The 27,360-nt window shown below is 41.2% G+C and overlaps 1 protein-coding gene across 1 annotated transcript in view; it reads right to left on the minus strand.

The window, feature by feature from the left end:
• Window positions 1-27,360, minus strand: part of fndc4a (fibronectin type III domain containing 4a) — a 76,589-nt gene that overhangs the window by 42,744 nt on the left and 6,485 nt on the right. Inside the window, exon 2 of the mRNA XM_045721184.2 lies at window positions 744-859. Coding sequence (XP_045577140.1) covers window positions 744-859 — 116 coding nt within the window. The remainder of the gene's footprint in view (window positions 1-743; window positions 860-27,360) is intronic.

Consider the following 27,360-nt stretch of genomic DNA (forward strand, 5'->3'; position numbering starts at 1 on the left):
GCACGGTATCAGTATCCCCCCTAACACATCAGATATTTAGTACGGTATCAGTATCCCCCCTAACACATCAGATATTTAGCACGGTATCAGTATCCTTCCTAACACATCAGATATTTAGCACGGTATCAGTATCCCTCCTAACACATCAGATATTTAGCACGGTATCAGTATCCCCCCTAACACATCAGATATTTAGCACGGTATCAGTATCCCTCCTAACACATCAGATATTTAGCACGGTATCAGTATCCCCCCTAACACATCAGATATTTAGCACGGTATCAGTATCCCTCCTAACACATCTACAACAATGACATTTACTGAATAAACACCGTTACAGTGGAATCCACTCAGCAGACTAACCCTATACCAACATGTAAACACACCCATTGTCAACAGGAATGTAATCTCTGGTGGACAGACTACATTACCGATACTGTAGATCTGTCAGGATACAACGGGATCAGTGAGATATTATTATTATTTGGGCAAATCACCATTTCTCAGGTGTTAGTATCTTTCGAATTTCGGGAAAGTGCAGGGCCCACAAACTAGTCAACTTGCAAAGAGAGAGGGTGGAGCTCTTCGTTCTCTTCTCTTACCGCGTTTGACCAATTACGCAATACTTTATTTCTGGGTTAACTGAGATGAACAGGAATGACAGGAGATAATTGTGGAGATAATTGAAAGGAGATAATTGTAGGTGAGTAATTAGGATACATAATAACTCTAGAACACATCACCTGCTGTGAGATGGAGAAGCCGATGATGACGTCACCCTCAGGTACCTCCCAGGAGATGGTGGCGGAGTCGGCCCTCAGGTGCATCACAGACACGTTGACGGGAGCAGGAGGGCGGTCTGAGGAGAGAGAAAAAAAAGACCATATCAGGGTCTCTCAAACTGAACGATTCAATCATTTGTATCGAAGGTGGTGAACCTTCGGCCTCCTGTGCACCACAAGAATGTGTTAGACAGCTTAGCTTCAGAATGTGTTACACCGCTTAGCTTCAGAATGGTGTTAGACCGCTTAGCTTCAGAATGTGTTAGACCGCTTAGCTTCAGAATGTGTTACACCGCTTAGCTTCAGAATGTGTTAGACCGCTTAGCTTCAGAATGTGTTAGACAGTTTAGCTTCAGAATGTGTTACACTGCTTAGCTTCAGAATGTGTTAGACCGCTTAGCTTCAGAATGTGTTAGATCGCTTAGCTTCAGAATGTGTTAGATCGCTTAGCTTCAGAATGTGTTAGACCGCTTAGCTTCAGAATGTGTTAGACCGCTTAGCTTCAGAATGTGTTACACCGCTTAGCTTCAGAATGTGTTAGACAGTTTAGCTTCAGAATGTGTTACACTGCTTAGCTTCAGAATGTGTTAGACCGCTTAGCTTCAGAATGTGTTAGATCGCTTAGCTTCAGAATGTGTTAGATCGCTTAGCTTCAGAATGTGTTAGATCGCTTAGCTTCAGAATGTGTTAGACCGCTTAGCTTCAGAATGTGTTAGACCGCTTAGCTTCAGAATGTGTTAGACCGCTTAGCTTCAGAATGTGTTACACCGCTTAGCTTCAGAATGTGTTAGATCGCTTAGCTTCAGAATGTGTTAGATCGCTTAGCTTCAGAATGTGTTAGACCGCTTAGCTTCAGAATGTGTTAGATCGCTTAGCTTCAGAATGTGTTAGAACACTTAGCTTCAGAATGTGTTAGACCGCTTAGCTTCAGAATGTGTTAGACCGCTTAGCTTCAGAATGTGTTAGACCGCTTAGCTTCAGAATGTGTTACACCGCTTAGCTTCAGAATGTGTTACACCGCTTAGCTTCAGAATGTGTTAGACAGTTTAGCTTCAGAATGTGTTACACCGCTTAGCTTCAGAATGTGTTAGGCCGCTTAGCTTCAGAATGTGTTACACCGCTTAGCTTCAGAATGTGTTACACCGCTTAGCTTCAGAATGTGTTCGATCGCTTAGCTTCAGAATGTGTTAGACCGCTTAGCTTCAGAATGTGTTACACCGCTTAGCTTCAGAATGTGTAAAACAACTTAGCTTCAGAATGTGTAAAACAACTTAGCTTCAGAATGTGTTAGACCGCTTAGCTTCAGAAAGTGTTAAACCGCTTAGCTTCTAAGCCTTCAGGTCTCGGGCATGTTTACTGAATTCAACAAACTCTCTAACGACATTCACCACACTCTATAATCTATTAACTATACTCTATAATCTATTCACCATACTCTATAATCTATTAACCATATTCTATAATCTATTAACTAAACTCTATAATCTATTCACCATACTCTATAATCTATTCACCATATTCTCTAATCTATTAACTAAACTCTATAATCTATTCACCATACTCTCTAATCTATTCACCCTATTCTATAATCTATTCACCATATTCTATAATCTATTCACCATATTCTATAATCTATTCACCATACTCTATAATCTATTCACCATACTCTATAATATATTCACCATATTCTATAATCTATTCACCATACTCTATAATCTATTCACCATACTCTATAATCTATTCACTATATTCTATAATCTATTCACCATACTCTATAATATATTCACCATATTCTATAATCTATTCACCATACTCTATAATCTATTCACCATACTCTATAATCTATTCACTATATTCTATAATCTATTCACCATACTCTATAATCTATTCACTAAACTCTCTAATCTATTCACCATACTCTCTAATCTATTCACCATACTCTCTAATCTATTCACCATACTCTCTAATCTATTCACCATACTCTATAATCTATTCGCCATACTCTCTAATCTATTCACCAAACTCTAACCCATTCACTTGAATGTTTTTGTCAGTATTACTGTACTTGGAACAGGGAAAGCAAAATGCTTCTCTCCCCTTTACTCTCTTGCTGAATGTATATATCTAAATCAACACAGAATGTTCCATTAATCACACAGTACAACCCCCTCCATCCTTTTAGGAAGTGATTCTCAGCCACGTCTATTGCCCTATTGCTCCAGTCATTACAATGTATTTACCGATGGAAGGAAAATTGTTTGTTGTGTCATCTACTTGCATTACTCCCCTGCTACTAACAAGAAGACGGTTTCCTGCCAAGAAAGCTCTCCAATCTGGCACCCAGTCTGTGTGCCATAGGGCTCTGGTCTAAAGTAGTGCACTATATAGGGAATAGGGTGCCATAAGGCTCTGGTCTAAAGTAGTGCACTATATAGGGAATAGGGCTCTGGTCTAAAGTAGTGCGCTATATAGGGAATAGGGCTCTGGTCTAAAGTAGTGCGCTATAAAGGGAATAGGGCTCTGGTCTAAAGTAGTGCACTATATAGGGAATAGGGTGCCATAGGGCTCTGGTCTAAAGTAGTGCACTATATAGGGAATAGGGTGCCATAGGGCCCTGGTCTAAAGTAGTGCACTATATAGAGAATAGGGTGTCATAGAGCCCTGGTCTAAAGTAGTGCACTATATAGAGAATAGGGTGCCATAGAGCTCTGGTCAAAAGTAGTGCACTATATATAGGGAATAGGGTGCCATTTCGGATGCATAGCCCAGATCTAAAGCTTTAAACCCCTCGCCCGGGCCGTGTTCACAGCCTTACAGCAAGTTAGATAGCATCACAACCTGCTCCAGAAGCCTATCTCTGTAAAACACACAGATACATATCATTTATGATGTTTTGAATTGCACTTCTGCACTTCTAAGCATTTCTCCATTGTTGATTATTACAGTAACGGATAATCACCTCATCAGTTCACTCTCACTCTCTGTGACCTTGCCTATTTTTTCTCATTCTACCTGTTTCCACCAACAACCAGTCCCACAGCCAGTCCCACCTGTGATCACACCCAGCTTCTGAAGGCAATCTCTGCTGAACATTTAGATATGATTTATGATTTTTTAATATGTCAGTCCCGAGTGGCACAGTGATCTAAGGCACTGCATCTCAGTGCAAGAGACGCCAATACTGTCCCTGGTTCGATTCCAGGCTGTATCACATCCGGCCATGATTGGGAGTCCCAATCGCGCACAATTGGCCTAGCGTCGTCCGGGTTTGCCCGTCATTGTAAATAAGAATTTGTTCTTAACTGACTGGCCTAGTTAAATAAAAAATATAAATTCATTAAGTAACTTGTTGGTTTGTGTACAGAGCTCAGTTTTATACTGAAGCAGTCAGGATAAATGCCTCTCTAGATTAAAGTTTTATTGTCACACGCACAAGTACAGTTAAATGCTTAACTTGCATGCTCTTAAAGTGAAATGACACCCAGTCATTGTTTCCCAACCACAGCCTGTCCTTAAGCTGACAGACAGTCTTTAAGAGGTGACCAGCAATCCATTTAACGTCCCTCCTCCAGCCTTCATCCCCAGGACAACACACGACAGCACAGCATCTCTCCACTCGTTTGTTGCTCTGCGGTAATCCATCATGATTTAGCTGCTAGCTGATTCAATTAAGGAGTGGAACAAAGGACCAGGGAGCCAAGCTGATTAAGGAGTGGAACTAAGGACCAGGGAACCAAGCTGATTAAGGAGTGGAACTAAGGACCAGGGAACCAAGCTGATTAAGGAGTGGAACTAAGGACCAGGGAACCAAGCTGATTAAGGAGTGGAACTAAGGACCAGGGAACCAAGCTGATTAAGGAGTGGAACTAAGGACCAGGGAACCAAGCTGATTAAGGAGTGGAACTAAGACCAAGGAACCAAGCTGATTAAGGAGTGGAACTAAGGACCAGGGAACCAAGCTGATTAAGGAGTGGAACTAAGACCAGGGAACCAAGCTGATTAAGGAGTGGAACTAAGGACCAGGGAACCAAGCTGATTAAGGAGTGGAACTAAGACCAGGGAACCAAGCTAATTAAGGAGTGGAACTAAGGACCAGGGAACCAAGCTGATTAAGGAGTGGAACTAAGACCAGGGAACCAAGCTGATTAAGGAGTGGAACTAAGACCAGGGAACCAAGCTGATTATGAGGAGTGGAACTAAGGACCAGGGAACCAAGCTGATTAAGGAGTGGAACTAAGGACCAGGGAACCAAGCTGATTAAGGAGTGGAACTAAGGACCAGGGAACCAAGCTGATTAAGGAGTGGAACTAAGGACCAGGGAACCAAGCTGATTAAGGAGTGGAACTAAGGACCAGGGAACCAAGCTGATTAAGGAGTGGAACTAAGGACCAGGGAACCAAGCTGATTAAGGAGTGGAACTAAGGACCAGGGAACCAAGCTGATTAAGGAGTGGAACTAAGGACCAGGGAACCAAGCTGATTAAGGAGTGGAACTAAGGACCAGGGAACCAAGCTGATTAAGGAGTGGAACTAAGGACCAGGGAACCAAGCTGATTAAGGAGTGGAACTAAGGACCAGGGAACCAAGCTGATTAAGGAGTGGAACTAAGGACCAGGGAACCAAGCTGATTAAGGAGTGGAACTAAGGACCAGGGAACCAAGCTGATTAAGGAGTGGAACTAAGACCAGGGAACCAAGCTGATTAAGGAGTGGAACTAAGGACCAGGGAACCAAGCTGATTAAGGAGTGGAACTAAGGACCAGGGAACCAAGCTGATTAAGGAGTGGAACTAAGGACCAGGGAACCAAGCTGATTAAGGAGTGGAACTAAGGACCAGGGAGCCAAGCTGATTAAGGAGTGGAACTAAGGACCAGGGAACCAAGCTGATTAAGGAGTGGAACTAAGGACCAGGGAACCAAGCTGATTAAGGAGTGGAACTAAGGACCAGGGAACCAAGCTGATTAAGGAGTGGAACTAAGGACCAGGGAACCAAGCTGATTAAGGAGTGGAACTAAGGACCAGGGAACCAAGCTGATTAAGGAGTGGAACTAAGGACCAGGGAACCAAGCTGATTAAGGAGTGGAACTAAGGACCAGGGAGCCGGCAATCTCAAATATAAAATGTACTTTGATTTGTTGAACACTTTTTCATTCCATATGTGTCATTTCATAGTTTTGATGTCTTCACTATTATTCTACAATGTAGAGAATAGTAAAAAAATAAAGAAAAAACCTGGAATGAGTAGGTGTGTCCAAACGTTTGACTAGTTTGACATTTGCTATCATTGTTTTCTATGTTGAGTGCACCCTTTGTAGTTCGTGTGGTAACAGTCTTTGGTATAATTTAACTCAATCATCTAACTTTTACATTGAACTGTGACTATTTACTTGAGAATGATAATGGTTAAATGATAATGTTGAAATCCCTGTCTCAGTAGTCTAACCGTCACCACGGCTGCAGCATGGATGCCACAGTGTTCTGGTAAAGGAGGTCCGACCGGAATCCTGATATTTAAAATATGATTACGGCATGGCGTTGGGAAATACCAACTCTCTGTTCACTCCAAGCGAACGACGAGTTTAAAATAGTGAAGTACAGTTATACGTTGAAATGGTGTACTGTTATTGCTAAAACAATGATCGTATTTAAAAACCTGATGCGTATATCTAAACATTATATCTTTATTGTCTGAATGTAATACTTGATGGTTTGCAGACTTCCCTTGGAGCAGGGATTGGAACTGACTCCTCCCCGTATAGTTTCTGTGGAACTTTCCTTCAGTCAGTTCATTTTGGGTTTATGTACGTTCTGTTCCTGCACGTTAGATCTTAGCTCTTTTTTTTAAAGTTAAGACTTTATAGGACAGTCCGTTTTACATTTCAATTCATTTTTCTCTTTGTATATTTTAAAACACTTTGGTTTACTTCCTTGACATAATTTGTATTTTTGACGTTTTGATTTTTTTGCACCCTACTCAGTTGTCTCTCGTTGCCTGCTAGGTCATCCCTGACAGGTAAATAGCAAATGTGTCTACTCTGGTCTTGGCACGTGCTCTCTAGCCAACAGCTCTCAGATACAGTGTGGGTAGGCTAGTCTACATGATGGCATTATTATTTGTATTTGTCAAACTGCAGTCAAGCATCAATCATCATGTCACCAGAATAAGACCCTCAATATTTATGATCTCGATGCTCCTTTTCCAATAATTGTGTTCTTTCACCACCCTGTGAAGTTTATCCTCATTTATTTAATCTGTAGTCTAATAAACTGCATGGTTTCCCGAGTCGTAGTGGGAGGACCACACACCATATCATCGCGCGACACCAACATTTCTCGCATAGATCATTTTACAGAAACAAAAAGGTCCCACCATGTCGAATAAACAAATTATCTTTCGGCGTTTATAAAATTGTACCGAAACTACCTGTTTCCATCAGAGCTGTTGTGATGTTTTTTTTATACGGTATTACTTTACTCGCATAAAATTGTTTATGGAAAAGGGGTTAGTAACACAATGTCATCACTAGCCATGCTTTACCAACTGAGCTACAGAGAACCACACTGAGTTAAAGAGAACCACACTGAGTTAAAGAGAACCACACTGAGTTACAGAGAACCACACTGAGTTACAGAGAACCACACTGACTGAGTTACAGAGAACCACACTGAGCTACAGAGAACCACACTGAGCTACAGAGAACCACACTGAGTTACAGAGAACCACACTGAGCTACAGAGAACCACACTGAGTTACAGAGAACCACACTGAGCTACAGAGAACCACACTGAGTTAAAGAGAACCACACTGAGCTACAGAGAACCACACTGAGTTACAGAGAACCACACTGAGCTACAGAGAACCACACTGAGTTAAAGAGAACCCACACTGAGTTACAGAGAACCACACTGAGTTACAGAGAACCACACTGAGCTACAGAGAACCACACTGAGTTGCAGAGAACCACACTGAGCTACAGAGAACCACACTGACTGAGTTACAGAGAACCCTCCCCCACTCGCCCACTGAGTTACAGAGAACCACACTGAGTTACAGAGAACCACACTGAGTTACAGGGAACCACACTGAGATACAGAGAACCACACTGAGTTACAGAGAACCACACTCGCCCACGATACAGAGAACCACACTGAGCTACAGAGAACCACACGGTGCCCACTGAGTTACAGGGAACCACACTGAGTTACAGAGAACCACACTGAGCTACAGAGAACCACACTGAGTTACAGGGAACCACACTGAGTTACAGGGAACCACACTGAGCTACAGGGAACCACACTGAGCTACAGGGAACCACACTGAGCTACAGGGAACCACACTGAGTTACAGGGAACCACACTGAGTTACAGAGAACCACACTGAGCTACAGGGAACCACACTGAGTTACAGGGAACCACACTGAGCTACAGGGAACCACACTGAGCTACAGAGAACCACACTGAGCTACAGGGAACCACACTGAGCTACAGAGAACCACACTGACTGAGTTACAGAGAACCACACTGAGTTACAGAGAACCACACTGAGCTACAGAGAACCACACTGAGCTACAGGGAACCACACTGAGCTACAGGGAACCACACTGACTGAGTTACAGAGAACCACACTGAGTTACAGAGAACCACACTGAGCTACAGAGAACCACACTGAGCTACAGAGAACCACACTGAGTTACAGGGAACCACACTGAGCTACAGAGAACCACACTGAGCTACAGAGAACCACACTGAGTTACAGTGAACCACACTGAGTTACAGAGAACCACACTGAGCTACAGAGAACCACACTGAGTTACAGGGAACCACACTGAGCTACAGAGAACCACACTGAGCTACAGAGAACCACACTGAGCTACAGAGAACCACACTGAGTTACAGAGAACCACACTGAGCTACAGAGAACCACACTGAGCTACAGAGAACCACACTGAGCTACAGAGAACCACACTGAGCTACAGAGAACCACACTGAGCTACAGAGAACCACACTGAGCTACAGAGAACCACACTGAGTTACAGAGAACCACACTGAGCTACAGAGAACCACACTGAGCTACAGAGAACCACACTGAGATACAGAGAACCACACTGACTGAGTTACAGAGAACCACACTGACTGAGTTACAGAGAACCACACTGACTGAGTTACAGGGAACCACACTGACTGAGTTACAGGGAACCACACTGACTGAGTTACAGAGAACCACACTGAGTTACAGAGAACCACACTGAGTTACAGAGAACCACACTGAGTTACAGAGAACCACACTGAGCTACAGGGAACCACACTGAGTTACAGAGAACCACACTGAGCTACAGAGAACCACACTGAGCTACAGAGAACCACACTGAGTTACAGGGAACCACACTGAGATACAGGGAACCACACTGAGTTACAGAGAACCACACTGAGTTACAGAGAACCACACTGAGTTACAGAGAACCACACTGAGTTACAGAGAACCACACTGAGCTACAGGGAACCACACTGAGTTACAGAGAACCACACTGAGCTACAGAGAACCACACTGAGCTACAGAGAACCACACTGAGTTACAGGGAACCACACTGAGATACAGGGAACCACACTGAGTTACAGAGAACCACACTGAGTTACAGAGAACCACACTGAGCTACAGGGAACCACACTGAGTTACAGAGAACCACACTGAGCTACAGAGAACCACACTGAGCTACAGGGAACCACACTGAGTTACAGAGAACCACACTGAGCTACAGGGAACCACACTGAGCTACAGGGAACCACACTGAGCTACAGGGAACCACACTGAGCTACAGAGAACCACACTGAGTTACAGGGAACCACACTGAGTTACAGGGAACCACACTGAGCTACAGGGAACCACATTATATGCTGTTACTGTACTCTAACAAATGGCCTTGTAGAACAGAATACACAACAGCATGACAGCTTGTTAGCAGCCCTTTCTACTTAATCAACTCATCACTCATCTACTGTAGTTACTTCCGTACTGCTTGGCAAGCCTCAGACATGTCAGAGTATGTTAGTACAGCAGGGTTTCCCAAACCTCTCCAATTGAGTCATTGAAACTGAAACAGGGCATCCCAAATGGAGGAAGCAAACAATGTACAAGGGTAGCTATGATTTACAACTTGATAGCAATATTTTTTTTGGACTACCAATACATTATATTAATCATGTATTGAACTTTATCCATCTATTCTGCCAACAACGCCTTACTGTACGTCATGGAATGTTGAGTCAAATATAACCTATTTTTAAAACCTCTTATAAACTGGGAATTTTATATTTTTTACTGATATTTTGATTGTCTGTTCATTTCATATCTGCAAAGTAGAGGTCGACTGATTAATCGGAATGGCCGATTAATTAGGGCCGATTTCATGTTTTCATAACAATCGGTAATCGGTATTTTTGGCCACCGATTTGGCTCTTTTTTTTTTACATTTACACCGTTATTTAGCTAGGCAAGTCAGATTAAGAACACATTCTTATTTTCAATGACGGCCTAGGAACGGTGGGTTAACTGCCTTGTTCAGGGGCAGAACGACAGATTTTTACCTTGTCACCTCGGGGGATTCGTTTTTGCAACCTTCCGGTTACTAGTCCAACACTCTAACCACCTGCCGTACATTGCACTCCACGAGGAGCCTGCATGACAGGCTGACTACCTGTTACGCGAGGGCAGCAAGAAGCCAAGGTAAGTTGCTAGCTAGCATTAAACTTATCTTATAAAAAACAATCAATCTTAACATAATCACTAGTTAACTACACAAGGTTGATGATATTACTAGTTTAACTAACGTGTCCTGCGTTGCGTATAATCGATGCGGTGCCTGTTAATTTCTCATCGAATCACAGCCTACTAAAATCAATACACAAGTATGTATTTTTAAACCTGCTTATTTAGTTAATATTGCCTGCTAACATGAATTTCTTATAACTAGGGGAGTTGTGTCACTTCTCTTGCATTCCGTGCAAGCAGTCAGGGTATATACAGCAGTTTGGGCCGCCTGGCTCATTGCGAACTGTGAAGTCCATTTATTCCTAACAAAAGCTGTAATTAATTTGCCAGAATTGTACATAATTATGACATAACATTGAAGGTTGTGCAATGTAACAGGAATATTTAGACTTAGGTATGCCACCGTTAGATAAAATACGGAACGGTTCCGTATTTCACTGAAATAATAAACGTTTAGTTTTCGAAATGATAGTTTCCGGATTCGACCATATTAATAACCAAAGGCTCGTATTTCTGTGTGTCATTATGTTATAATTAAGTCTATGATTTGATATTTGATAGAGCAGTCTGACTGAGCGATGGTAGGCAGCAGCAGGCTCGTAAGCATTCATTCAAACAGCACCTTCATGCGTTTGCCAGCAGCTCTTAGCGATTCTTCAAGCATTGTGCTGTTTATGACTTCAACCCCCGAGATTAGGCTGGTGTAACCGATGTGAAATGGCTAGCTAGTTAGCGGGGTGCGCGCTAATAGCGTTTCAAATGTCACTCGCTCTGAGACTTGGGAGTAGTTGTTCCCCTTGCTCTACATGGGTAACGCTGCTTCGAGGGTGGCTGTTGTCGATGTGTTCCTGGTTCGAGCCCAGGTAGGAGCGAGGAGAGGGACGGAAGCTATACTGTTACACTGGCAATACTAAAGTGCCTATAAGAACATCCAATAGTCAAAGGTATATGAAATACAAATCATATAGAGAGAAATTGTCCTATAATTCCTATAATAACTACAACCTAAAACTTCTTACCTGGGAATATTGAAGACTCATGTTAAAAGGAACCACCAGCTTTCATATATTCTCATGTTCTGAGCAAGGAACTTAAACGTTAGCTTTTTTACATGGCACATATTGCACTTTTACTTTCTTCTCCAACACATTGTTTTTGCATTATTTAAACCAAATTGAACATGTTTCATTATTTATTTGAGGCTAAATTGATAGTATTTATGTATTATATTAAGTTAAAATAAGTGTTCATTCAGTTTTGTTGTAATTGTCATTATTACAAATAAATAAACCAAAAAAAATCGGCCGATTAATCGGTACCGGGGTTTTTGGCCCTCCAATAATCGGTATCGGCGTTGAAAATCATAATCGGTCGACCTCTACTGCAAAGTAGTTGTCAGTTCCACTTTAACACCTAACAAACACTTTAAAATAGACCAAGTCGTGTTGTTATCTCATATCCCAGCGACAATGCCTTACATTACGCCTGGGAAGAAAACAGTTCAATTTGCTCAACTTGCCATTGGCTCAACCATTGGCTCAACTTACAACCAGCAAACATTATGACTATATTAGCCCACACAGCTACAAGGATGCACTTTCATGCCAGGTTTATGACCTCACATTGTAGCTTATAGAGACCCCAACTGATGTATAGAACAATCTTAAATGTATCATCTACTTTGGTTTAGATACAAGCATCATGAAACCTCTAACAAAAAATATAAACGTAACATGAGACAATTTCAACGGTTTTACTGAGTTACAGTTCATATAAGGAAATCAGTCAATTGAAATAAATTCATTAGGCCCTAATCTATGGATTTCACATGACTGGGCAGGGGAGCAGCCATGGGTGGGCCTGGGAAGGCATAAACCCCCCACTTGGGAGCCAGGTCCAGCCAATCAGATTGAGTTTTAAAGTTCAGGGTGATGGATGGTCTCTCTAACGTTGTGATAAAGTTCAGGGTGATGGATGGTCTCTCTAACGTTGTGATAAAGGAACTCTCAGGAGTACAGTATTCACGCTGCTTCAAACAGACAGAGTACTGTGACTGCTGTGAGTACTGTTGGTTTATCAAGGTGTTAAACTATAGAACAGATATAGTGTAGTGCACCAAATGTAATTAAATCCACAGCGGAGTAACTCCAGTTAGAAACACTACTGTGGATCCCGTGGGTTTCTCAAGGTGCTGAACTGTCCAACTAACATAGTGTAGTGCACCATACATTGGAGTAGCTTCAAGTACAATACATTTTACTCATTGACAGTCATTGACAGAGTACTGTGGGATTATCATATTCCATGGTGTAACAGGTAGGATTATCATATTCCATAGTGTAACAGGTAGGATTATCATATTCCATAGTGTAACAGGTAGGATTATCATATTCCATGATGTAACAGATAGGATTATCATATTCCATAGTGTAACAGGTAGGATTATCATATTCCATGATGTAACAGATAGGATTATCATATTCCATGATGTAACAGATAGGATTATCATATTCCATAGTGTAACAGGTAGGATTATCATATTCCATGATGTAACAGATAGGATTATCATATTCCATGATAGGATTACCATAGGTAGGATTACCATAGAAATAGACATTATAAATAGACAAAGATTTAAATAAACATTTGGGATGCAGCAGTATCATATGAACATCCTTCCACTTATTTTCTGTCTCCTTGCCTAACATGCTGACCACACTGCTCACGCTGCAAAATAAATGTAAACATACACGTTATTTGTGGCTCAGTTGGTAGAGCATGGTGTTTGCAACGCCAGGGTTGTGGGTTCGATTCCCACGGGGGGCCAGTATAAAAAAAAATAATAAATAAATAAATAAATAAATGTATGTATTCACTACTGTAAGTTGCTCTGGATAAGAGCGTCTGCTAAATGACTAAAATGTAAATTCAATTATTGCACCCACACTGCTTGCGCTGGCCAACGAGCGTCTGCGTTGCCAAGCGCTAAAATAGAAGTCAGTTCTATTTATGATGCTGAACACGGTGCAAGTCCTGCCTCTCCCATCTCCTCATTGTTTTATAGAAGCAGATACCCACATGCCATCTCCTCATTGGTTATACCAACGTGGGTGATTGAAAGATGAACTGAGTTCGGTCGGTCGTCGTGGTGACTATGAAAGTTTGATGCCAATCGCCATATAAAGTCCAAAAGATGAAAAAGCCTGGAAGGAGGAGAGATGACTAGAAACTATTTGGTTGACCGTTTTATCTGTGGATTAATTGTCGGAGTAGAGGACCTTCTGCATTTCAGGTAAAATAACAACTCAACGTATATATCCCAGGACAAATTAGCTAACAACAGCAAGCTAGCTAGATACATTTCGATAAATGCTTATTTTGTACAAAGCTCATAACTGGGACAGCGTCAATTCAATGTAATGTAATCCCTGTGTTGGACTAGCCATTGCTTTGGATATAGATACAAACAGAATGAAATCGAATATAACTTTGATATTGTGATCAAATCTAATCAGAGAATATCGAATGGGAACAGTGTAGAGAACATACAGAGAGGCCCCTGGCTGGCACTGGCCTGGCATGGAATGGAAGAGGACAGGCTGGCACTGGCCTGGCGTGGAATGGAAGAGGATAGGCTGGCACTGGCGTGGCATGGAATGAAAGAGGACAGGCTGGCACTGGCCTGGCATGGAATAAAAGAGGACAGGCTGGCACTGGCCTGGAATAAAAGAGGACAGGCTGGCACTGGCCTGGCATGGAATGAAAGAGGACAGGCTGGCACTGGCCTGGCATGGAATGAAAGAGGATAGGCTGGCACTGGCCTGGCATGGAATGGAAGATGTGTTAGACACACATGAAGGATCTTCTCAGTGCATGTCATGCTGGTCTAAACTGCTCCATCTGAACTACAGCCATGATCAAAATGGAGGATGAAGCTGAGAGTTTAATAATCCTATCTATGTTTTTTTAATTGTTGTTATTATTTTTTAATTTAACCTTTATTTAAACTAGGCAAGTCAGTTAAGAACAAATTCTTATTTACAATGACGGCCTACCCCGGCCAAACCCGGACAGATGCTGGGCCAATTGTGCGTCGTCCTATTGGACTCCCAATCACGGCCGTATGTGATACAGCCTGGAATTGAACCAGGGACTGTAGTGACGCCTCTAGCACTGAGCTTATCAAGGTACTGTAGTATTAATAGTGTAGCATTAAGTGGAGTAACTCCTACTACCTCTGTATTAAACAGTGGAGTAACTCCTACTACCTCTGTATTATACAGTGGAGTAACTCCTACTACCTCTGTATTATAACAGTGGAGTAACTCCTACTACCTCAGTATTGTACAGTGGAGTAACTCCTACTACATCTGTATTATACAGTGGAGTAACTCCTACTACCTCTGTATTATAACAGTGGAGTAACTCCTACTACCTCTGTATTATAACAGTGGACTAACTCCTACTACCTCTGCATTATACAGTGGAGTAACTCCTACTACCTCTGTATTATACAGTGGAGTAACTCCTACTACCTCGGCATCCTATTCCCTCCTATCTGGTATACCTACTGCAGCCCTGATCCTCCACATACAACACCCGTTCTGCCAGTTACATTCTGTTAAAGGTCCACAAAGCACACACATCCCTGGGTCGCTCCTCTTTTCAGTTCTCTGCAGCTAGCGACTGGAATGAGCTGCAACAAACACTCAAACTGGACAGTTTTATCTCCATCTCTTCATTCAAAGACTAAATCGCTAGCTAGGTTTCCGTCTAATTGGCGACAGATTTTCAAGTGAATACTGTAAAATGTGCATAAAAACAGCTCTAATGATGGTTTTCTCACAACAACAAAAAATGCGTTTTTTTAAAGAAAAAAAACAGTTTTGTCTAAAAATGTTGCAGAAAAACGAATCCATGCTTTTGTCACTTCTAGATTAGACTACTGCAATGCTCTACTCTCCGGCTACCCGGATAAAACACTAAATAAACTTCAGTTAGTGCTAAATACGGCTGCTAGAATCTTGACTAGAACCAACATTTTTGATCATATTACTCCAATGTTAGCCTCTCTACACTGGCTTCCTGTTAAAGCTAGGGCTGATTTCAAGGTTTTACTGCTAACCTACAAAGCATTACATGGGCTTGCTCCTACCTATCTCTCCGATTTGGTCATGCCGTACATACCTACACGTACGCTACGGTCACAAGACGCAGGCCTCCTTACTGTCCCTAGAATTTCTAAGCAAACAGCTGGAGGCAGGGCTTTCTCCTATAGAGCTCCATTTTTATGGAATGGTCTGCCTACCCATGTGAGAGACGCAGACTCAGTCTCAACCTTTAAGTCTTTACTGAAGACTTATCTCTTCAGTAGGTCCTATGATTAACCTGTTGGGGCTAGGGGGCAGTATTTGCACGGCCGGATAAAAAACGTACCCGATTTAATCTGGTTACTACTCCTGCCCAGTAACTAGAATATGCATATAATTATTGGCTTTGGATAGAAACCACCCTAAAGTTTCTAAAACTGTTTGAATGGTGTCTGTGAGTATAACAGAACTCATTTGGCAGGCCAAAACCTGAGAAGATTCCTTACAGGAAGTGGCCTGTCTGACCATTTCTTGCCCTCCTTGATCATCTCTAACAAATACAGGGGATCTCTGGCATGACGTGACACTTCCTACGGCTCCCATGGGCTCTCAGAAGGCGGGAAAAAGCTGAGGTTAAGTATAGTCTGGCCCAGGAGTGTGAAGGTGAATGGAAAGGCTGGAGCAACGAACCGCCCTTGCTGTCTCTGCCTTGCCGGTTCCCCTCTCTCCACTGGGATTCTCTGCCTCTAACCCTATTACAGGGGCTGAGTCACTGGCGTACTGGTGTTCTTCCATGCCGTCCATGGGAGGGGTGCGTCACTTGAGTGGGCTGAGTCACTGATGTGGTCTTCCTGTCTGGGTTGGCGCCCCCCCCCCCTTGGGTTGTGCCGTGGCGGAGATCTTTGTGGGCTATACTCGGCCTTGTCTTAGGACGGTAAGTTGGTGGCTGGAGACATCCCTCTAGTGGGGGCTGTGCTTTGGCAAAGTGGGTGGGGTTATATCCTGCCTGTTTGGCCCTGTCCGGGGGTTTCATCGGATGGGGCCACAGTGTCTCCTGATCCCTCCTGTCTCAGCCTCCAGTATTTATGCTGCAGTAGTTTATGTGTCGGGGGGCTAGGGTCAGTCTGTTACATCTGGAGTATTTCTCTTGTCTTATCCGGTGTCCTGTGTGAATTTAAATATGCTCTCTCTAATTCTCTCTTTCTCTCTTTCTCTCTTTCTTTCTTTCTTTCTCTCGGAGGACCTGAGCCCTAGGACCATGCCTCAGGACTACCTGGCATGATGACTCCTTGCTGTCCCCAGTCCACCTGGCCGTGCTGCTGCTCCAGTTTCAACTGTTCTGCCTGCGGCTATGGAACCCTGACCTATTCACCGGACGTGCTTGTTGCACCCTCGACAACTACTATGATTATTATTATTTGACCATGCTGGTCATTTATGAACATTTTAACATCTTGACCATGTTCTGTTATAATATCCACCCGGCACAGCCAGAAGAGGACTGGCCACCCCTCATAGCCTGGTTCCTCTCTAGGTTTCTTCCTAAGTTTTTGGCCTTTCTAGGGAGTTTTTCCTAGGGAGTTTTTCCTAGCCACCGTGCTTCTTTCACATGCATTGCTTGCTGTTTGGGGTTTTAGGCTGGGTTTCTGTACAGCACTTTGAGATATCAGCTGATGTACGAAGGGCTATATAAATACATTTGATTTGATTTGATTTTGATTTGATTTATAGTCTGTCTTGTCTCAGGATGGTAAGTTGGTGGTTGAAGAAAACCCTCTAGTGGTGTGGGGGCTGTGCTTTGGCAAAGTGGGTGGGGTTATATCCTGCCTGTTTGGCCCTGTCCGGGGGTATCGTCGGATGGGGCCACCGTGTCTTCTGATCCCTCCTGTCTCAGCCTCCAGTATTTATGCTGCAGCAGTTTATGTGTCGGGCGGCTAGGGTCAGTCTGTTATATCTGGAGTATTTCTCCTGTCTTATCCGGTGTCCTGTGTGAATTTAAGTATGCTCTCTCTAATTCTCTCTTTCTCTCTTTCTTTCTCTCTTTCTTTCTCTCTCTCGGAGGACCTGAGCCCTAGGACCATGCCTCAGGACTACCTGGCCTGATGACTCCTTGCTGTCCCCAGTCCACCTGGCTGTGCTACTGCTCCAGTTTCAACTGTTCTGCCTGCGGCTATGGAACCCTGAGCAGTTCACCGGACGTGTTACCTGTCCCAGACCTGCTGTTTTGAACTCTCTAGAGACAGTAGGTGCGGTAGAGATACTCTGATTTACTCCTGAGGTGCTGACCTGTTGCACCCTCGACAACCACTGTGATTATTATTATTGGACCCTGCTGGTCATCTATGAACATTTGAACACCATGGCCATGTACTGTTATAATCTCCACCCGGCACAGCCAGAAGAGGACTGGCCACCCCTCATAGCCTGGTTCCTCTCTAGGTTTCTTCCTAGGTTCTGGCCTTTCTAGGGAGTTTTTCCTAGCCACCGTGCTTCTACATCTGCATTGCTGCTTGTTTGGGGGTTTTAGGCTGTGTTTCTGTATAGCACTTTGTGACATCAGCTGATGTAAAAAGGGGCTTTATAAATACATTTGATTGATTTGATTGATTGAAGAGCTGGATCCTTTTTATTTGTGAAACGGCAGTCAAGCATCAATCATCATGTCGCCAGAATAAGACCCTCAATATTTATTGGAAAGGAGCATCAAGCTCATCACCGTGCTCTTTCACCACCCTGTGAAGTTCCATCATCATTTATTTAATCGAGTCGCAGTGGGAGGACCACTCATCATGTGACTCCTAGTTTACTTCGATATGATGGTTATTTTTTTTTTATTTATTATTATTTATTTGTATATATTTTTATTTGATCAATACTTGAACATAAAAGGGTTTCCACCGACATTTCTCGCATAATTAATTTTACAGACACTAAAAGATCCAGCTTGTCTAGCGTATTTTGTTACATTTTGAGCCTGTAATCGAACCCACAATTGCTAATGCTCCGGATACTCAACTAGTCTAAAGGCCAGTTTTATTGCTTCGTTAATCAGAACAACAGTTTTCAGCTGCGCTAACATAATTGCAAAAGGGTTTTCTAATGATCAATTAGCCTTTTAAAATGATAAACTTGGATTAGCTAACACAACGTGCCATTGGAACACAGGAGTGATGGTTGCTGATAATGAGCCTCTGTACACCTATGTAGATATTCCATTAAAAATCTGCCGTTTCCAGCTACATTAGTCATTTACAACATTAACAATGTCTACACTGTATTTCTGATCAACTTCATGTTATTTTAATGGACATTTTTTTTGTTGCTTTTCTTTCAAAAACAAGGACATTTCTAAGTGACCCCAAACTTTTGAACGGTAGTATACATTTGGAAAGTTTCCATCAGGCCTGTCATGACATTTTTTATACGACATGTACTGTACCCACATAGAAACATTGGATGGAAACTTGGCTAGTGACACTCTTACAGAAATGTTTTCGTGATGCATTTTGGTCTACTTTTTTTCCCTTATGCTGTTGTCTGTACCTAACAATGTTTGTGCCATGTTTGTGTTGCTACCATGTTGTTTCTACCATGTTGTGTTGTTGTCATGTTGTGTTGTGTTGCTACCATGTTGTTTCTACCATGTTGTGTTGTTGTCATGTTGTGTTGCTACCATGTTGTGTTGTTGTCATGTTGTGTTGTTGTCATGTTGTGTTGTTGTCATGTTGTGTTGCTACCATGTTGTGTTGTTGTCATGTTGTGTTGATGTCATGTTGTGTTGTTGTCATGTTGTGTTGTTGTCATGTTGATGTCATGTTGTGTTGTTGTCATGTTGATGTGTTGCTTCCATGTTGTGTTGTTGTCATGTTGTGTTGATGTCATGTTGTGTTGTTGTCATGTTGATGTGTTGCTACCATGTATTGTTGATGTCATGTTGTGTTGATGCCATGTTGTGTTGATGTCATGTTGTGTTGTTGTCATGTTGATGTGTTGCTACCATGTATTGTTGATGTCATGTTGTGTTGATGTCATGTTGTGTTGATGTCATGTTGTGTTGTTGTCATGTTGATGTGTTGTTACCATGTTGTGTTGCTACCATGTTATGTTGCTGTCATGTTGATGTGTTGTTACCATGTTGTGTTGTTGTCATGTTGATGTGTTGCTACCATGTTGTGTTGCTACCATGTTATGTTGTTGTCATGTTGATGTGTTGTTACCATGTTATGTTGTTGTCATGTTGATGTGTTCCTACCATGTTGTGTTGATGTCATGTTGTGTTGTGTTGTTGTCATGTTGATGTGTTGCTACCATGTTGTGTTGATGTCATGTTGATGCGTTGTTACCATGTTGTGTTGTTGTCATGTTGATGTGTTTCTACCATGTTATGTTGATGTCGTGTTGTTGTCATGTTGTGTTGTTGTCATGTTGTGTTGTTGTCATGTTGTGTTGTGTTGATGTCATGTTGTGTTGATGTCATGTTGTGTTGTTGTCATGTTGTGTTGATGTCATGTTGTGTTGTTGTCATGTTGTGTTGATGTCATGTTGTGTTGTTGTCATGTTGATGTGTTGTTGTCATGTTGTGTTGTTGATGTGTTGCTACCATGTTGTGTTGATGTCATGTTGTGTTGTTGTCATGTTGTGTTGATGTCATGTTGATGTGTTGTTACCATGTTATGTTGATGTCATGTTGATGTGTTTCTACCATGTTGTGTTGATGTCATGTTTTGTTGCTACCATGTTATGTTGATGTCATGTTGATGTGTTGTTACCATGTTATGTTGTTGTCATGTTGTGTTGTTGCTACCATGTTGTGTTGATGTCATGTTGTGTTGTTGTCATGTTGATGTGTTGCTTCCATGTTGTGTTGTTGTCATGTTGTGTTGATGTCATGTTGTGTTGTTGTCATGTTGATGTGTTGCTACCATGTATTGTTGATGTCATGTTGTGTTGATGCCATGTTGTGTTGATGTCATGTTGTGTTGTTGTCATGTTAATGTGTTGCTACCATGTATTGTTGATGTCATGTTGTGTTGATGTCATGTTGTGTTGATGTCATGTTATGTTGTTGTCATGTTGATGTGTTGCTACCATGTATTGTTGATGTCATGTTGTGTTGTTGTCATGTTGATGTGTTGCTACCATGTTATGTTGTTGTCATGTTGTGTTGTCATGTTGATGTGTTTCTACCATGTTATGTTGTTGTCATGTTGATGTGTTGCTACCATGTTGTGTTGCTACCATGTTATGTTGTTGTCATGTTGATGTGTTGTTACCATGTTATGTTGTTGTCATGTTGATGTGTTCCTACCATGTTGTGTTGATGTCATGTTGTGTTGTGTTGTTGTCATGTTGATGTGTTGCTACCATGTTGTGTTGATGTCATGTTGATGCGTTGTTACCATGTTGTGTTGTTGTCATGTTGATGTGTTTCTACCATGTTATGTTGATGTCGTGTTGTTGTCATGTTGTGTTGTTGTCATGTTGTGTTGTTGTCATGTTGTGTTGTGTTGCTACCATGTTGTTTCTACCATGTTGTGTTGTTGTCATGTTGTGTTGCTACCATGTTGTGTTGTTGTCATGTTGTGTTGTTGTCATGTTGTGTTGTTGTCATGTTGTGTTGCTACCATGTTGTGTTGTTGTCATGTTGTGTTGATGTCATGTTGTGTTGTTGTCATGTTGTGTTGTTGTCATGTTGATGTCATGTTGTGTTGTTGTCATGTTGATGTGTTGCTTCCATGTTGTGTTGTTGTCATGTTGTGTTGATGTCATGTTGTGTTGTTGTCATGTTGATGTGTTGCTACCATGTATTGTTGATGTCATGTTGTGTTGATGCCATGTTGTGTTGATGTCATGTTGTGTTGTTGTCATGTTGATGTGTTGCTACCATGTATTGTTGATGTCATGTTGTGTTGATGTCATGTTGTGTTGATGTCATGTTGTGTTGTTGTCATGTTGATGTGTTGTTACCATGTTGTGTTGCTACCATGTTATGTTGCTGTCATGTTGATGTGTTGTTACCATGTTGTGTTGTTGTCATGTTGATGTGTTGCTACCATGTTGTGTTGCTACCATGTTATGTTGTTGTCATGTTGATGTGTTGTTACCATGTTATGTTGTTGTCATGTTGATGTGCTCCTACCATGTTGTGTTGATGTCATGTTGTGTTGTGTTGTTGTCATGTTGATGTGTTGCTACCATGTTGTGTTGATGTCATGTTGATGTGTTGTTACCATGTTGTGTTGTTGTCATGTTGATGTGTTTCTACCATGTTATGTTGATGTCGTGTTGTTGTCATGTTGTGTTGTTGTCATGTTGTGTTGTTGTCATGTTGTGTTGATGTCATGTTGTGTTGATGTCATGTTGTGTTGTTGTCATGTTGTGTTGATGTCATGTTGTGTTGTTGTCATGTTGTGTTGATGTCATGTTGTGTTGTTGTCATGTTAATGTGTTGCTACCATGTATTGTTGATGTCATGTTGTGTTGATGCCATGTTGTGTTGATGTCATGTTGTGTTGTTGTCATGTTGATGTGTTGCTACCATGAATTGTTGATGTCATGTTGTGTTGATGTCATGTTGTGTTGATGTCATGTTGTGTTGTTGTCATGTTGATGTGTTGCTACCATGTATTGTTGATGTCATGTTGTGTTGATGTCATGTTGTGTTGATGTCATGTTGTTGTCATGTTGATGTGTTGCTACCATGTATTGTTGATGTCATCTTGTGTTGTTGTCATGTTGATGTGTTGCTACCATGTTATGTTGTTGTCATGTTGTGTTGTCATGTTGATGTGTTGCTACCATGTTATGTTGTTGTCATGTTGATGTGTTGCTACCATGTTAAATTGATGTCATGTTATGTTGTTGTCATGTTGATGTGTTGCTACCATGTTGTGTTGATGTCATGTTGTGTTGTTGTCATGTTGATGTGTTGTTACCATGTTGTGTTGCTACCATGTTATGTTGCTGTCATGTTGATGTGTTGTTACCATGTTGTGTTGTTGTCATGTTGATGTGTTGCTACCATGTTGTGTTGCTACCATGTTATGTTGTTGTCATGTTGATGTGTTGTTACCATGTTATGTTGTTGTCATGTTGATGTGTTCCTACCATGTTGTGTTGATGTCATGTTGTGTTGTGTTGTTGTCATGTTGATGTGTTGCTACCATGTTGTGTTGATGTCATGTTGATGCGTTGTTACCATGTTGTGTTGTTGTCATGTTGATGTGTTTCTACCATGTTATGTTGATGTCGTGTTGTTGTCATGTTGTGTTGTTGTCATGTTGTGTTGTTGTCATGTTGTGTTGTGTTGATGTCATGTTGTGTTGATGTCATGTTGTGTTGTTGTCATGTTGTGTTGATGTCATGTTGTGTTGTTGTCATGTTGTGTTGATGTCATGTTGTGTTGTTGTCATGTTGATGTGTTGTTGTCATGTTGTGTTGTTGATGTGTTGCTACCATGTTGTGTTGATGTCATGTTGTGTTGTTGTCATGTTGTGTTGATGTCATGTTGATGTGTTGTTACCATGTTATGTTGATGTCATGTTGATGTGTTTCTACCATGTTGTGTTGATGTCATGTTTTGTTGCTACCATGTTATGTTGATGTCATGTTGATGTGTTGTTACCATGTTATGTTGTTGTCATGTTGTGTTGTTGCTACCATGTTGTGTTGATGTCATGTTGTGTTGTTGTCATGTTGATGTGTTGCTTCCATGTTGTGTTGTTGTCATGTTGTGTTGATGTCATGTTGTGTTGTTGTCATGTTGATGTGTTGCTACCATGTATTGTTGATGTCATGTTGTGTTGATGCCATGTTGTGTTGATGTCATGTTGTGTTGTTGTCATGTTAATGTGTTGCTACCATGTATTGTTGATGTCATGTTGTGTTGATGTCATGTTGTGTTGATGTCATGTTATGTTGTTGTCATGTTGATGTGTTGCTACCATGTATTGTTGATGTCATGTTGTGTTGTTGTCATGTTGATGTGTTGCTACCATGTTATGTTGTTGTCATGTTGTGTTGTCATGTTGATGTGTTTCTACCATGTTATGTTGTTGTCATGTTGATGTGTTGCTACCATGTTGTGTTGATGTCATGTTGTTGTCATGTTGATGTGTTGTTACCATGTTGTGTTGCTACCATGTTATGTTGCTGTCATGTTGATGTGTTGTTACCATGTTGTGTTGTTGTCATGTTGATGTGTTGCTACCATGTTGTGTTGCTACCATGTTATGTTGTTGTCATGTTGATGTGTTGTTACCATGTTGTGTTGATGTCATGTTGATGTGTTGTTACCATGTTATGTTGTTGTCATGTTGATGTGTTGCTACCATGTTGTGTTGATGTCATGTTGTGTTGTGGTCATGTTGATGTGTTGCTACCATGTTGTGTTGATGTCATGTTGATGTGTTGTTACCATGTTATGTTGTTGTCATGTTGATGTGCTGCTACCATGTTATGTTGATGTCATGTTGTGTTGTTGTCATGTTGATGTGTTTCTACCATGTTATGTTGATGTCGTGTTGTTGTCATGTTATGTTGTTGTCATGTTGTGTTGTTGTCATGTTGTGTTGATGTCATGTTGTGTTGATGTCATGTTGTGTTGATGTCATGTTGTGTTGTTGTCATGTTGTGTTGATGTCATGTTGTGTTGTGTTGTTGTCATGTTGTGTTGCTACCATGTTGTGTTGATGTCATGTTGTGTTGTTGTCATGTTGATGTGTTGTTGTCATGTTGTGTTGTTGATGTGTTGCTACCATGTTGTGTTGATGTCATGTTGTGTTGTTGTCATGTTGTGTTGTTGTCATGTTGATGTGTTGTTACCATGTTATGTTGTTGTCATGTTGATGTGTTTCTACCATGTTGTGTTGATGTCATGTTTTGTTGCTACCATGTTATGTTGATGTCATGTTGATGTGTTTCTACCATGTTGTGTTGATGTCATGTTGTGTTGTTGTCATGTTGTGTTGTTGTCATGTTGATGTGTTGTTACCATGTTATGTTGATGTCATGTTGATGTGTTTCTACCATGTTGTGTTGATGTCATGTTGTGTTGTGTTGATGTCATGTTTTGTTGCTACCATGTTGTGTTGATGTCATGTTGAGTTGTTGTCATGTTGATGTGTTGCTACCATGTTATGTTGTTGTCATGTTGTTGTCATGTTGTGTTGTTGTCATGTTGTGTTGTTGTCATGTTGTGTCGATGTCATGTTATGTTGTTGTCATGTTGTGTCGATGTCATGTTGATGTGTTGCTACCATGTTATGTTGTTGTCATGTTGTGTTGTTGTCATGTTGTGTTGTTGTCATGTTATGTTGTTGTCATGTTGTGTTGTTGTCATGTTGTGTCGATGTCATGTTGTGTTGATGTCATGTTGTGTTGTTGTCATGTTGTGTTGTTGTCATGTTATGTTGTTGTCATGTTATGTTGTTGTCATGTTGATGTGTTGCTACCATATATTGTTGATGTCATGTTGTGTTGTTGTCATGTTGATGTGTTGCTACCATGTTATGTTGTTGTCATGTTGTGTTGTCATGTTGATGTGTTTCTACCATGTTATGTTGTTGTCATGTTGATGTGTTGCTACCATGTTGTGTTGATGTCATGTTGTTGTCATGTTGATGTGTTGTTACCATGTTGTGTTGCTACCATGTTATGTTGCTGTCATGTTGATGTGTTGTTACCATGTTGTGTTGTTGTCATGTTGATGTGTTGCTACCATGTTGTGTTGCTACCATGTTATGTTGTTGTCATGTTGATGTGTTGTTACCATGTTGTGTTGATGTCATGTTGATGTGTTGTTACCATGTTATGTTGTTGTCATGTTGATGTGTTGCTACCATGTTGTGTTGATGTCATGTTGTGTTGTGGTCATGTTGATGTGTTGCTACCATGTTGTGTTGATGTCATGTTGATGTGTTGTTACCATGTTGTGTTGTTGTCATGTTGATGTGCTGCTACCATGTTATGTTGATGTCATGTTGTGTTGTTGTCATGTTGATGTGTTTCTACCATGTTATGTTGATGTCGTGTTGTTGTCATATTATGTTGTTGTCATGTTGTGTTGTTGTCATGTTGTGTTGATGTCATGTTGTGCTGATGTCATGTTGTGTTGATGTCATGTTGTGTTGTTGTCATGTTGTGTTGATGTCATGTTGTGTTGTGTTGTTGTCATGTTGTGTTGCTACCATGTTGTGTTGATGTCATGTTGTGTTGTTGTCATGTTGATGTGTTGTTGTCATGTTGTGTTGTTGATGTGTTGCTACCATGTTGTGTTGATGTCATGTTGTGTTGTTGTCATGTTGTGTTGTTGTCATGTTGATGTGTTGTTACCATGTTATGTTGTTGTCATGTTGATGTGTTTCTACCATGTTGTGTTGATGTCATGTTTTGTTGCTACCATGTTATGTTGATGTCATGTTGATGTGTTTCTACCATGTTGTGTTGATGTCATGTTGTGTTGTTGTCATGTTGTGTTGTTGTCATGTTAATGTGTTGTTACCATGTTATGTTGATGTCATGTTGACGTGTTTCTACCATGTTGTGTTGATGTCATGTTGTGTTGTGTTGATGTCATGTTTTGTTGCTACCATGTTATGATGATGTCATGTTGATGTGTTGTTACCATGTTATGTTGTTGTCATGTTGTGTTGTTGCTACCATGTTGTGTTGATGTCATGTTGAGTTGTTGTCATGTTGATGTGTTGCTACCATGTTATGTTGTTGTCATGTTGTTGTCATGTTGTGTTGTTGTCATGTTGTGTTGTTGTCATGTTGTGTCGATGTCATGTTATGTTGTTGTCATGTTGTGTCGATGTCATGTTGATGTGTTGCTACCATGTTATGTTGTTGTCATGTTGTGTTGTTGTCATGTTGTGTTGTTGTCATGTTGTGTCGATGTCATGTTATGTTGTTGTCATGTTGTGTTGTTGTCATGTTGTGTCGATGTCATGTTGTGTTGATGTCATGTTGTGTTGTTGTCATGTTGTGTTGTTGTCATGTTGTGTCGATGTCATGTTGTGTTGATGTCATGTTGTGTTGCTACCATGTTGTGTTGATGTCATGTTGTGTTGTTGTCATGTTGATGTGTTGCTACCATGTTATGTTGTTGTCATGTTGTTGTCATGTTGTGTTGTTGTCATGTTGTGTTGTTGTCATGTTGTGTCGATGTCATGTTGTGTTGTTGTCATGTTGTGTTGTTGTCATGTTGTGTCGATGTCATGTTGTGTTGATGTCATGTTGTGTTGCTACCATGTTGTGTTGATGTCATGTTGTGTTGTTGTCATGTTGATGTGTTGCTACCATGTTGTGTTGATGTCGTGTTGTTGTCATGTTGTGTTGATGTCATGTTGTGTTGCTACCATGTTTTGTTGTTTGCATGTTGTGTTGTGTTGCTGCCATGTTGTGTTGTCTTAGGTCTCTCTTTATGTAGTGTTGTGTTGTCTTAGGTCTCTCTTTATGTAGTGTTGTGTTGTCTTAGGTCTCTCTTTATGTAGTGTTGTGTTGTCTTAGGTCTCTCTTTATGTAGTGTTGTGTTGTCTTAGGTCTCTCTTTATGTAGTGTTGTGGTGTCTTCGGTCTCTCTTTATGTAGTGTTGTGTTGTCTTAGGTCTCTCTTTATGTAGTGTTGTGGTGTCTTAGGTCTCTCTTTATGTAGTGTTGTGGTGTCTTAGGTCTCTCTTTATGTAGTGTTGTGGTGTCTTAGGTCTCTCTTTATGTAGTGTTG

This window comes from Salmo salar, chromosome 06 (genome assembly GCF_965601325.2).
Source record: "Salmo salar chromosome 06, fSalSal1, whole genome shotgun sequence".
Taxonomy (NCBI): Eukaryota; Metazoa; Chordata; class Actinopteri; order Salmoniformes; family Salmonidae; genus Salmo; species Salmo salar.